The sequence below is a fragment of the Phacochoerus africanus genome, chromosome X (genome assembly GCF_016906955.1).
Source record: "Phacochoerus africanus isolate WHEZ1 chromosome X, ROS_Pafr_v1, whole genome shotgun sequence".
NCBI lineage: Eukaryota > Metazoa > Chordata > Mammalia > Artiodactyla > Suidae > Phacochoerus > Phacochoerus africanus.
The window spans coordinates 23,122,263-23,136,111 of NC_062560.1; the positions used below are offsets into that span (position 1 = coordinate 23,122,263).

A 13,849-nucleotide genomic window follows, 5' to 3' on the forward strand; every position below is an offset into this window, starting at 1 on the left:
CAGAGCCGCTGATTGGCTTTCAGGCTGGCGCCTGTCTCGGCCCCCGCGCCAGTTTCGGGCTGGTTGGCGCGGAATCGGGAGACTCCGGGACCATGGCGCCGGTCCACGGCGATGACTGCGACCTGGGGGCGAGCGGTGAGAGATGACCCCGCGCGCGGGGTCTCAGGTTGGGAGTGCGGGGGGCTGTGGCATGGTTATGGGTGGTGGGAGCTCTGTTTTATTTTCTTCTTAGGGAGGCGCGCGCCTAGGTTGTCCCGCAGGTCTCTTTGGGCGCAGACCTTGGAGGTCCCGGGCTGGAACCTATCAGGCATCGGACAGGTCTTCCTTGCAGGGCCTTTGGTCCTGGCAAACTCGAGCAATCCTCCTGCTGGGCTTTTTGTTGGAAGGCTGCCTCACCTTTGTCACTGCGGATCTCCGCACTTGCCTGCTTTTCTTTTTATTTCTTTTGGTGACTCTCATCCCACGTGCTCTGCAGGCACACCTTCATATGATTGGCCTCGGTGGGGCAAAATCTTGGCCGAAAGTATTTCCTTACTCCCGCCCCAGGTGTCCGCTTGAGGGCTGGGGCAAAACGGATGTGTGCCCTCCCCCTTTATAGAAACTGCTGGCAAGATTTTTACGCATTTTAACTAAGCGGGAAAGAAAGCTCTAAGTGCTGTCACCCGAAGATACAAATGCGTTTCATCTTTTTATGTAATGGGTTTCTACTAAATGCATTAACAATTTTTCTTTCAAATTCTATGGAAAGTTCTTCAAGTGCCGCTTAGAAATAGTGTTCACAATCTAGTCATCTCTGGTGAAGCTTCTAAAAAAAAAAGTGCATCAGTTCAGCAGCATTTCGGATACTCTGTGTATTACTCCGTTTCCAGTGGTAATCTTCCGTTTCCAAAAATAGAATTCAAAAATGCAAATGGGTTTGTCTGATTTCTGATTTTTGAACAGTGCAGCTGAAATGTGACTTCACTGAACTTCTACCTTAAAATCAGGTGCTTCACTCTCTTAGCTCAAGCGTCACATCTCCTGTCACTCAGATACATCACCATTAATGAGAACTTGCTTCCTAATCAGCTTCCTTTGCATTCACCTAGTTGTGAATCACGGATTTCAATTTGTTATTCTAGCCTCTCACTTTTTTTAAAAAAAGACAATTTATTTTGGAGAATCAACTAGCCTGGATTACAAATGGGATGTAGGATGTGAGTACGTGAATGGTTTTTGCAGTCCTCCATCAGTGATAAGCCCTTTTCCTCACCCCCAAAACTATACGTCATCTGTGAACATCAAGAAATCACTCTTCGGAGGAAACTGCAATCTTGAGATCCCTCTTAAGTCATGGTGTTGATTAAGTAGTGCCTGGGGACTTGTGACTGGAATTTTTCCTTTAGAGCCGACCTTGAAAGATTGTTGCCTGAAAGACTGTTGCAGGCTAGTGTCTCTCTGCTTTGGGGGAGGGTGGGGGGTACCCCAGAAGATAATTTTGAACCAGATATTTAAACTTTGCTAACTGGATTTTTTCATGTTTGTTCTTTTTTGCTAACTTACCTATTTGAAGCTTTGGAGACATACTCCAAAAAAGGAAAATTTAGGTCTTTTCCCCCCCTTAAGTATTAGAAGGCGGAATGGCAGTGAAAAGTTGAAAGGTGTATCACTAGTAGTTACTGTATATGAAAATGGATCAGGGAGAGTTTAATAGTAGTAATTTTAAAAAAGCAGGAATTCCCGTTGGGGCTCATCGGATTAAGAACCCGACATAGTGTCCTTGAGGATGTGGGTTCCATCCCTGGCCTTGCTCAGTGGGTTAAGGATCCGGCATTGCCCTGAGCTGTGGTGTAGGTCACAGACACGGCTTCGATCTAGTGTTGCTGTGGCTGTGGTGTAGGCCGGCAGCTGTACCTCTGATTCGACCCCTAGACTGGGAACTTCCATATGCCTCGAGTGCAGCCCTAAAAAGACAAAAAAACAAAACAAAAGCCAGAAAGCAGATACAGTGGTTCCTTCATATACCTATAGGTATAGGCGTTCTATCAGGCTTTGGTGTTAGAGTGGACATGGTTTTTGTCTTCATGGAGTTGAGATGGTAAACACAATTATATTTCTCCTCAGAAAACTGACTTTGCTTAATTTTGCTTTCTAGAAGCTAGACCATGTTATTGCTGAGTGTGGGGTGGTGGCCTATGTGTGTGTGACTACCTTGCATCTGTGTACAAACACACATACATTAATTGAGCTGCTTCTATATTACTGAGTACAAAGTGAGTCAAGCATCTTCATTTAATCCTTAACTTTATGAAGCAGACATGATTATCTTCATTTCACAGGTGAGGACCCTGGGGTTCTGCATTAGTCCTTATGTGTAAGCTATAGGAAACAATTCTAGTTGATGCCAACAGAAAAGGAATTTCTCAGAAGGATATTGCAGTGTTCAGATACTCAAGAGGGCTAGTCTGGGAGCAGCTTGGCTAGGAACGGTGATTAAAATCATGCCGCAGAACTGATCCAGGGAGGGTGTTGCCAACCATGTCCAAGTACTTGAAGTTACAGTTTGTACCTTGAGACATTGCTGGCTTCGTTGCTCTGGGTACTCAGGCCTCCTGTAGCGGTTGCAACCTCTAGAATCTTCCTTGAGCCCTTCCCCTTTCCTTGTCACGATATCTTCTGACTTAAAGTCTGAGCAGGTGTTCCTAATTGGTAGGACCCCTTTTATTTGCCCATGCCGCAGCCCCAAGCATGTCTGGGAAGGATCAACTGCTTTTCAGCCTTGTAGAGGGATGTGGGCTCTGGATCTCATCAAGGCTCATTGTGGGGGTGGGAGGATTTCGCAAACAGGTTCAGATGCTGGGCAGTTTAAAAGTTGACACCTGGCCATGGTGGCACAAAGCTTAACCGGTGGTCTCATGTTACCCAGGATATGGCAGAACTTGGTTGTGCTCCTGCTTTCGAATCTCCTATCCTCCCATTCAGTCTTCGCTCTCCTGTCCAACTTTCCTTCCGTATTGGCTTCCTCTCGCTGTCTGAATACACCTTGCATTTTCATCCCTTTGTGCTTTCCTCATGCCTTTTCCTTTGCTTGTGCCGCTGGTCGCTCTGTATTCTGATGGTGAAATTCTACTCCCCTTTCTGTGTTGGAAACCTCCCCTGTGAAGCTTTTTCTGATTTCCCAGGCAGCATTAATGGCTTTCTTTTTTGCTTCCTTAATACCAGGTTCTTACCTCTTACATGGCACCATCTTTATATGATGGTGGGAGCCTCAGGCCTTTATGCTTTCCTTGACTGGGAGTCCCTTGAGGACCAGCAGCTCTGTCTTACTTGTCATTGTACTCCAGACCCTTGGACTGGCACATTGTTGCCTGTGGAGTAAGTCTTTTTGAAGACCTGTAGAGTAATTTCGTCAGAATAATCTGATAAAAGAGTCAAGGGCGTCTTGAGGGAATACCCTGAGGCCAACTTTTCACTCTCAGTGGTCCTGTTCAGTAATCTCCTGGAGCCTTTTTGTGTCAGCCTGCTCACAATTTTTTGAAATCATTTGAGTGACACCCAAGATTTTGTGGCTGTCAGCATTAAGTACCTGCATTCTTTAATTTTTACTTAATGCCTTTCTGAAAATGGATTTAAAAGTCAAATGTGAAAGTCAAACAATAGGCTGAGATGTTACAAAGAGATTCCATTTCCAGAAAGCTAGGGAAAAAAATAGGATCTCTAATTATGCCACACCTTTAAGATATGGTTTTCAACAGTTTATTGCCAGCATTTGGTACATGTCTGTAAATTGCATCTTCTGTTTCATTCAAACACTTAGTCAAACAGCTTCATGTTGTTATGAAGGTTCCAGTGGGGTTGGAGCTTTTAGGATGCCTGTTACCCTTTTCTATGCTCTTTTTTTTTTAAATAAAATAATAGCACCAAGTACAATAAGACACTCAATTTCAGACTTATGTGCCAGTCGTGGTGAGCATCAACTCATGGCTGCCAGGCGGCACTGTCTTGCTTGACTTGATTTTTCGCCAGCTGGTATGTGAAAGTCTCCATTCTGTGGATGAAATCTTTTCAGTATGTGTGTGAGGTTTATGATGATCAAAAGCATGAATAATTCAAAAGTTGAATGAATGACCACTGAGGCCCTCGGGTACTTCACTAATTTTCCACAAAAGATTTTAATCTTTGTAATTTTTTTTTTTTTTTTTGGCCATGCCAATAGCATGTGGAAGATCCCAGGCCAGGGATCAAACCCAAGCCATGGCAGTGACAACACCTGGATCCTAAACCCACTGTGCCACAAGAGAACTTCTTGATCTTTGTAATTTTTGGCTGTCATGCTCTAATGTCACAACCAACTGCTCGAAGCCTGGAAATCATTGGTAGAATCAAGAATCTCCTCAGAGCCATCTTCGTTACATTCTCCTGATTTATCTTTCCTTTGAAATTCTAGACATTTTATCTGAACCTCTTGTTAGGGTATGCTTGACTTCTAAAAATTGTTTTAGAGTTAGTTGCTACTTACTGGCTTACCTTGTTTTATGGTGCTTTGCTTTATTGCAGTTTACAGATACTGTGGGTTTTTTTTTTTTTTTTAAACAAATTGAAGATTGTGGCGCCTCCGCATGAAGCAAGTCTACTGGCGCCATTTTCGCATTGATGTTTGCTTATTACTTCATTTGTCTGTATCGAATTTTGGTAATTCTCACATTTCAGATTTGTCATTATTTGTTAGGGTGGTCCGTGATCAGTGATCTTTCATGTTACTACAAGTCACCGAAGGCTCAAATGATGATGAGCATTTTTTAGCAATAAAGTATTTTTAATGGAGGTACATACTTTTTTTTTTTTTTACGACATAAGGCTTTTGCACACATAATAGACTCCAGTATAGTGTAAACGTAACATTTATATGCACTGGGAAACCAAAAAAAAAGAAAAAAAGAAATTCGTGTGACTCACTTTATTGCTATCGGGACACTCACCTTATTGGTGGTGGTCTAGGACTGAACTCGCCTTTGTGTCTTGCAGAGCGCCTGGTACTTTGCAAAGAGAGGGTGCTCCTTAAAGCCTTTCAAATGTTTATTGATGGAATACAAAATGAATTGTCCTCTTATAGCTACTTATGGGCTATCATCACCAGTGGAAAGGTTACTGATCTCCCTTCTTTAGTGTCTCCAGGGAATATCAGTTGAATTTGGAGTTTTTCTCTTTTTGGAGGACAAAAATAACAGTTGTTGCTTCAGCTGAAAATTTCTGAGGAGCCACAGGAACTGGAGATTCAGTCCTGAGCTTGTGAATTATTTACACTGGAAAAAGTATACATTTGTGGTAACATGAACATTGTATATTACTATTGGCTAAAAACTATTGCTTTGTTTTTGAGGGAAGACAGCTGACAGTTTTGTAACATCTCATGTAAATTTGGCTTTTCTACAGCTATGTCAGATTCAGGGAGTCTTGCAGCTTCGAGATCCCGGCGAGAGAAGAAATCCAAGAAAGGGCGACAGGAAGCTCTAGAAAGACTGAAAAGGGCTAAAGCTGGTGAGAAGTATAAATATGAAGTAAGTAACCGTTTTTCTTTTTTTTTTCACTTGTAGTTCATCTATTTCATAGCCTGTAGCTAATCCTTTGTCCACTTTGTCACTCATTAGAAATATGCATTTATTTCAGACTTCTTATAACAGTAATTTTTTAATACTGAGCACATATGGGCATGAAGTAGATTTAGATGATGGATGATTACTCAACTCTTAGAGTTCCTGTGAGACACTTTACAGATGCTTTTAAAATTTAGAAATTTGGAGTTCCTCTTGTGGCTCAGTGGTAAGGAACCTGGCTAGTATCCACGAGGATTCGGGTTTTGTCCCTGGCCTTGCTCAGTGGGTTAAGGATCCAGCATTGCCATGAGGTGTGGTGTAGGTCGCAGACTTGGCTCAGATCCTGAGTTGCTGTGGCTGTGGTGTAGGCTGGCAGTTACAGTTCTGATTTGGCCCCTAGCTTGGGAACTTCCACATGCCTTGGGTGTGGCCCTAAAAAGACAAAAAAAAAAAAAATCTGGAATTAAAGTAACTATATATATATTTTTCATTTTTAAGCACACTGCATCTCTGCTAAGTTCCATGGCTTTGTTGGGGGAACTTAGAGATGCTTTTACTTTACTCATAAGGTATTGAACAGTCTAGCTGAGCTCTGCTTCTTCTTGGAGAGAATTATTCTTCCTAATCTCTTATGCGTGGGGAGCATGGGAGGACTGGACCTTCCCTCTGCTGTGTACTGCGTGTAGGATAGAATGTGATGACCTTTTGGCTCTTTCCCTCTACCCATTGTTAATGGGCTGCAGGTAAAAAAAGCAGACGGGAGTTCCCGTCGTGGCGCAGTGGTTAACGAATCCGACTAGGAACCATGAGGTTGTGGGTTCGATCCCTGGCCTTGCTCAGTGGGTTAAGGATCCGGTGTTGCCGTGAGCTGTGGTGTAGGTCGCAGATGCGGCTCGGATCCCGAGTTGCTGTGGCTGTGGCGTAGGCTGGCAGTAACAGCTCCGATTCGACCCCTAGCCTGGGAACCTCCCATATGCCGTGGGAGCGGCCCAAGAAATGGCGAAAAGACAAAAGACAAACAAACAAACAAAAAACAACAGAGCAGCTACCATCCACACAGCATTGTCTAGCTTCAACTCCAGTGCCTCAGCATCTTAACTGCTTTGGGGCTAGAAAGTGATTAATTAATACTAAAATAATAATAAAAACAGCAGCCAAAGCAGTTTTTCAGCTGACACTGTTCTGAGTGCTTTTACAAATATGTTCATTTATTTAATCCTTCCAATAACCGTATAAAGTTAGGTAATGTGATTAACAGCATTTCACAGCGGAGGTATCTGTAGTCACAGTGGCAGAGCCTTGACTGGAACCCACCCAGGCAGCCTGGCTTCAGAGTATGTATGTTTAGCCATGTCCTATTCTGTATGGGGCCATTAAGCAAGTGGCAGAGGATTTTTGTTGTTTGGAACCTTTCATTCAAGTTAAGTGCATCAACCAGATCATAAAGGGTTGCTAAAAGGATTACAGTAAAATAAGAGTAAGGCGTTTTGAGTGTAAGTACTTCTATAAGGGAGTTCTGTGGGGCATTTCTGATGTTGACACAATGTGACTGATTTCTTATTAATCACTGATGTTAATGGCATGGCTGGAAGAGTTCATGCCGAGCAGTAGCAGTGTTTTTAGACTGAGTCAAAATGACTTTTTTTTTCCTCTCTTTGTAGGGCTGCAAATGTGGCATATGGAAGTTCCCAGGCTAGGAGTCAAATCAGAGCTGCAGCTGCTGGCCTACACCACAGCAACACCAGCTCCGAGCTGTGTCTGTGACTCACAGCTCACGGTAACGCCAGATACTTAACCCACTGAATGAGGCCAGGGATCAGACCCACATCCTCATGGAACTAGTTGGGGTCATTACTGCTGAGCCACAATGGGAACTCCTCAAAATGATTTTGTTTTTCTGTTTTTTTTTTTTTTTTGTCTTTTTAGGGTTGCACCTGGGGCATATAGCATTTCCCAGGTTAGGGGTTGAATCGGAGCTTTAGTCTCTGGCCTACACCACAGCCACAGCAACACCAGATCCAGTTCGCATCTGTGACCTATACCACAGCTCATGACAACGCCGGATCCTTAACCCACTGAGCAAGACCAGAACCTGCATCCTCATGGATGCTAGTCAGATTCGTTTCTGTTGAGCCATGACGGGACCTCCCCCAAAATGATTTTTAAAAATAGTTTTCTGGTGTCCTCTTTTTTGTTTGCCCCCATGGCATATGGAAGTTCTCAGGCCAGGGATTGGATTCAAGTGTCATCTGAAGCAATGCTGGATTTTTAACCCATTGCTCCAGGCTGGGGATCAAACTGGTGCCTCCACAGAGACAAGCCATATCATTAACCCCCTTCACCACAGCGGGAACCTCTCTGATGTCTTTTTGATAGTATATGAATTGCTTAAATGAGAGACAGAATATGCCTAAGAGACTTAAGTCAGCAAAATAACCTTGCCACTTCCCTCTCCCCTCGAAAAGAAAATTGGTCAGTACAGTAATATTAATTGGACTTGTTTGTGTTTGGGTTGTCAAAAAACTTAATTTGATAGGACCTTTAATTTCTTTCTTTTTTTTTTTTTGTCTTTTGTCTTTTTTTTTGTTGTTGTTGTTGTTGTTGCTATTTCTTGGGCCGCTCCCGCGGCATATGGAGGTTCCCAGGCTAGGGGTCTAATTGGGAGCTGTAGCCATCGGCCTACGCCAGAGCCACAGCAACGCGGGATCTGAGCCGCGTCTGCGACCTACACCACAGCTCACGGCAACGCCAGATCGTTAACCCACTGAGCAAGGGCAGGGACCAAACCCTCAACCTCATGGTTCCTAGTCGGATTCGTTAACCACTGCGCCACGACGGGAACTCCAGGACCTGTAATTTCTGTTAACAAATGGTGAAAGGCCAAATCAATATTTGCCAGTGATCCCTATAGAGTATATTAAACAGGAGGTGAAAACTAAGCCTAATCCTGTCATTTATATAAGCCCTGCAGGTGTGGCAGAAATGCAGTCAACTGCCCATCAGGCTCTCAAAGCTCTGTGTCCAAGTGCTTTTTTTTGCCAGAGTCTTAGCTCCTCCGGTAGTAGGTCATTTCCTCCACACCCCCGCCCCACTGGAAAAGGCAGAACTCTCAAGAGAAGGGGGTGCTTTTTTAACTGGTATCTATAAGTTCTCACCACCTAGTCCACCAGATTCTTGTCTGGGATGTTAATGGCTGGTAGTTGGTGGTGATCACACCATGTGATCGCAGGCTGGGCCACTCACTCTGCACGTTCCCTCAGGTTATAAGAGCTGAGAATGGTGGGGGATCCGTAGTCATACGGGATTGCTCAAAAGCCATTCCTAGCGCACCTATTCGGTGTAGAGTGTATTTGTTTTGCTGATTTTTGGAGGGGCCTGGATGGGGGAGATTTTCCTTTTGCATTCTGGTTGGGCAAACAGTTACTGAGATGGTTGTCTATTTGTAGAGCACCATCAGCTGGTGGAGAGGGAGGTGACATGTCTTAGAGGTTCGCAAAATACAGGAGAAACCAGTCTAGAAATTCCAAGTGAATAATCCCAAGCAGCTAATGAAGAATTGGCTATAATTCAGTTTGTTTTTTATGAAGTAGATGAGTAATTGATGGTGTGACAAGTGTATTATGCTAATGGAATCATTTAATATCTTATATTAACACCCACCTAAAAGGAATACTAAGTTAATTGATGTCTATTTAAGGAAAACCCTGCAGTGGTGTTGAATGTCAGAACTCATGATTTGGTTGCAGCTCCTCCTCAGGCTGCTGTTCCACTTCACATTTGGCAATTTTTTCATCAGAATTGTTTAACACTTTCCCTCCACCTGAAGCTTTCTCAAACTTGTGTGATGGCAGGTAGAGGACTTCACAAGCGTTTATGAAGAAGTTGATGAGGACCAGTATTCGAAGCTGGTTCAGGCCCGCCAGGATGATGACTGGATTGTGGATGACGGTACGTGGGAAGAAACGGACTACGAGGCACTGGGGCAGTTGCTGTTTATAGGTTCTCATGCATTGGAGTTACTGCTTTGCTTGGGCATGGGCAGATGTAAGGCACTGTTAAGCTCATACCTTTGGTTTGGATTTGCCTCGATTCGGAGGGTATGGAGCAGAACAATAGCAAGTTTACTGAGGGGCATTTTGGAGAAGCCAGGCACATCCCTCAGGCTGTAGTCTAAATCCTCCAGGAAATGGCTGTAGGAATTGGGAAGAATCACGTGCCTGTGGGGTATCCCCATTGATGAAGAAGAAAATTCTGGCTCACGGAAGGGCTGTGAGGCTGCTCTTGTGAAGAGTAACTTGGGCAATGGAAAGCCCCAGGCAGAGGCTGGTCCCCACATTCTTGCCGCCCTTGTGGAAAGCTGACCACAGCGGGAAGGGGCGAGTATAGATTGCTTTTGCCACCATATGTGTTGTTCCTACTCTAATAGGACTCAGCTGTACTGCTAGCTTTCCCTTGTAGTCTAAGGTGCTTTTCTTGAGTCTTTTTATGCCTTTGGGAGAGTGGAATTACTGTAAAGCATCCTCTTGTGGCAAACTTTGATCCTTTGGGCCACATTATTTCTGCACTTCACCTCAGTAGGCATGTATACAGTTGACCCTTGAACAACGTGAATTTGAACTGACTGGGTCCACTTATATGTGGGTAATTTTCAGTCACTGCGGTACTGCATGGCCTCTGGTTGGTTGAACCTGCTGATGTGGAGGAACTGTGACTACCCATGGCCGACTATAAGTTATATGTGGAGTAGCCTCCAAGTTGTTCAAGAGCCGACTGTATATCCTTTGGTTTTGACTCAGAAAATCTGTGTGGATGCTGTGTTTCATCTGACCCCTGCTTGAACAGGATTCTCTTGTACTTAAATATGGCCTGGGCAAGGAGAACATCTGAGTGGGTATAAAAGGGTTTTTTTTTAATCTTTTTGTCATGGTTAAAGTATTATTGGCCACTTTAAGAAACTTGATCACAGTAATAAATATTGTTCTTCCAGATGGTATTGGCTATGTGGAGGATGGCCGAGAGATTTTTGATGATGACCTTGAAGATGATGCCCTTGATTCCCAAGAGAAAGGTACCTGCATTTCGTTTTTAAGAGTACCATTGTAAGATTAAAGAATTGTCTAAAATTTCAGGTGACTTGGTCCTTTGACAGTTTCTTTAGGGGAAAAAGACTTACCATAATTGTGTTCAAATATAAAAAATGTTCTAATATTGAAAGAAACATAGCTATGTAGAAAATTAAACACAAAAAGTGGAAACAGTACTAGGAAATGAAATTTCATGTTTCTTATCCAAGGATTTTAGTCTTACTTATTTTGCAGTTTTCAGTCCTGTGGTCATTTTAAGACTTGCTGATTTTGAGGTCCGCAAGAATAAGGAATGTCTTTTTTTTTCTCTCCTGAAGCAATGTGCTTAGAATTTTACCTCTTTATTTTTGGCCATTCCTATGGCCTGTGAAAGTTCCTGGGCCAGGGATTGAACCTGCACCTCAGCAGCTACCCAAGCTGCTACAGTGACAACACCCAATTGTTAACTCACTGCGCCACAAGGGAAATCCAGAATTTTAGCTCTTTGATAGAAGTATAGTACAATAACAAGATTTAGAATGTACAATGTACAGTTATCAACCTGCTTTGTTTAATTGAAATTTAAAATGATATGCATGGATGTGTCATATTTTCTTAGTTACATCATCTTTCAGAAGAAATTTTTTTGAGCAAACAGGCCTGATTTAGTTCCTATAAAATGAGAGGGGGAAATTCTCTTTAGTGTGGTTTTTTTTTTTTTTTGTCTTTTTTGCTATTTCTTGGGCCCCTTCCGCGGCATATGGAGGTTCCCAGGCTAGGGGTCGAATCGGAGCTGTAGCCATCGGCCTACACCAGAGCCACAGCAACGCGGGATCTGAGCCGCGTCTGCAACCTACCCCACAGCTCACGGCAACGCCGGATCGTTAACCCACTGAGCAAGGGCGGGGACCGAACCCGCAACCTCATGGTTCCTAGTCGGATTCATTAACCGCTGTGCCACGATGGGAACTCCTAGTGTTTGTTTTTTTTTTTTATTTAGTTTGTTATTACCACCAAGTGAGGTAGATCACTAGTCAACACTGTGGCCCGCTTACAGCTGATTTAGTTGTGAACAGCTTTATTGAGAGATAGCATTCCCTACAGTTCCCTCTTTTCTTTTTTTTTTTATTTATTTATTTTTTATTTATTTATTTATTTTTTGGTCTTTTTATTTAGAGCCGCACCCACAGCATATGGAGGTTCCCAGGCTAGGGGTCAAATCAGAGCTGTAGCCACTGGCCTACGCCACAGCCACAGCAGTGCCAGGTAAGAGCCACATCTGCGATCTACACCACAGCTCATGGCAACGCTGGATCTTATCTCTTTTAGTCTTACTTAGTGTAGGGCAGCACCATCTCTTCTATGTTCCCCTTTTGGCCCAGTGTCTTTCATGACATTGACTTTTTAAAAAAATATGTAATTTTTTATTAAAAGTATAGTCGATTTCCAATCTTGGGCCGATTTATGCTTAGGGCACAGTGACTCAGTCATACATTTATATCCATTTTTATTTATTTATTTGTGGCTGTGGCTCTGCCTGTGGCATATGGAATTTCCCAATCTCAGTGACCTGAGCCACTACAGTGACAATGCCAGATCCTTAACCCCTTGAACCACAAGGGAATTCCTAGACTTTTTTTTTTATGTTTTATATAATGATTTTTATTTTTTTCCATTATAGCTGGTTTACAGTGTTTTGTCAGTTTTCTACTATACAGGATGAAGACCCAGTTACACGTCTTTTTTTCTCACATTATCATGTTCCATCATCAGTGACTAGACACAGTTCCCAGTGCTACACAGCAGGATCTCACTGCTAATGCATTCCAAAGGCAATAGTCTGCATCTGTTAACCCCAAGCTACCATTCCATCCCACTCCCCCCACTTGGCCACCACAAGTCTGTTCTCCAAGTCCATGATTTTCTTTTGTGAAAATATGGAACGCTTCACGAATTCACGTGTCATCCTTGCGCAGGGGCCATACTAATCTTCTCTGTATCCTTCCAATTTTAGTATATGTGCTGCTGAAGCAAGCACATATATCCATTTTTTAAAAATATGCCATTGACATTTTTAAAGAGACCAGGCTGGTCGTTTTGTTGAATGTCCAGTCTGGGATTTGCCTGATTGCTTTTTTGTGCTTGGGTTAAATATTTTGACAAAAAAACAATTTAGATGAAGTTGTGTCCTTACCACTCATATCAGGGACGCATAAGGTCAGCTTGTCGCACTACTGGAGATACTAAGTTTAATCTCTTGGTTTAAGGTGATGTTTGTCAAATCTCTTTCTTGAAGCTACCTTTCTATCTTTGTAATTAATGCAAATAGGGATGATAATTTGAGACTGTGTCTGTATCACTTTTCTCCACCAACTTTTGTCCAGTGCTTTCATCATCTTCTGATGATGCTTACTCCCCTTTTTATTTTATTTTATTTTATTTTATTTTACTTTATTTTTTGTCTTTTCTAGGGCCGCTCCTGAGGCATATGGAGGTTCCCAGGCTAGGGATCGAATCGGGGCTGCAACTGTCAGCCTACGCCACAGCCACAGCAACGTGGGATCCGAGCCGCGTCTGCGACCTACACCACAGCTCATGGCAACGCTGGATCCTTAACCCACCGGGCGAGGCCAGGGATCGAACCTGCAACCTCATGGTTCCTAGTCAGATTCCACTGCGCCATGACAGGAACTCCCTTACTCTCCTTTTTAAAATTAGCACTTCAGACTCATGGATTTAAATTGAACTGCTCTTAGAGTTCAGTATCCATTATCATCATTTTTCTTTTTGATGTTCAAATTATCACATTTGGCGTGGGAGCCCCTTTGAGCTGGCTCCTGTGTCCTTTTGACATGGCCCCATCCGTGTCTGCGTGTTTCCTTGCTATCTGGGCCAACAAGAGGTTCCAGGTTCTTGTATGATTCCTGTCCCGGACCTGGAATCAACCATTTCTCCCAAGGATTATGGTTCCTTTTAGTGAAGAGTGGAATTCAGATCTGGGGAGGAATGTACTCTTTGCTACTGGGATGTAATGGTTTCTAGGCCCTTTCAGTGAACAGCACTGGGAGATTTTATGTACATGTGTCCTGTGAATGCATACTGATACATTCCATTCAGATGTGACTTCACAGGGTACTTCATCTGCCCCAGTCTGTATTTGTACTTATCTCCCCCACCCCCTGCCAAGTGAAAACCCTTGTCTCCTAAGATATA

The 13,849-nt window shown here is 43.3% G+C and overlaps 1 protein-coding gene and 1 non-coding gene across 2 annotated transcripts in view; one reads left to right on the forward strand and one right to left on the reverse strand.

Annotated features, from left to right (window-relative positions):
• The first annotated feature begins 17 nt into the window (after positions 1-17).
• The window catches only part of POLA1 (DNA polymerase alpha 1, catalytic subunit), a 307,921-nt gene continuing 294,089 nt past the window's right edge, over positions 18-13,849 (forward strand). The window contains exons 1-4 of the mRNA XM_047764123.1: positions 18-135; positions 5,413-5,537; positions 9,425-9,521; positions 10,561-10,641. Of these exons, the coding sequence (XP_047620079.1) occupies positions 93-135; positions 5,413-5,537; positions 9,425-9,521; positions 10,561-10,641 (346 nt within the window). The 5' untranslated portion in view covers positions 18-92. The remainder of the gene's footprint in view (positions 136-5,412; positions 5,538-9,424; positions 9,522-10,560; positions 10,642-13,849) is intronic.
• Positions 12,568-12,674, reverse strand: LOC125119041 (U6 spliceosomal RNA). Its single transcript, XR_007132998.1, has one exon. It is a non-coding gene; the product is annotated as a U6 spliceosomal RNA (small nuclear RNA).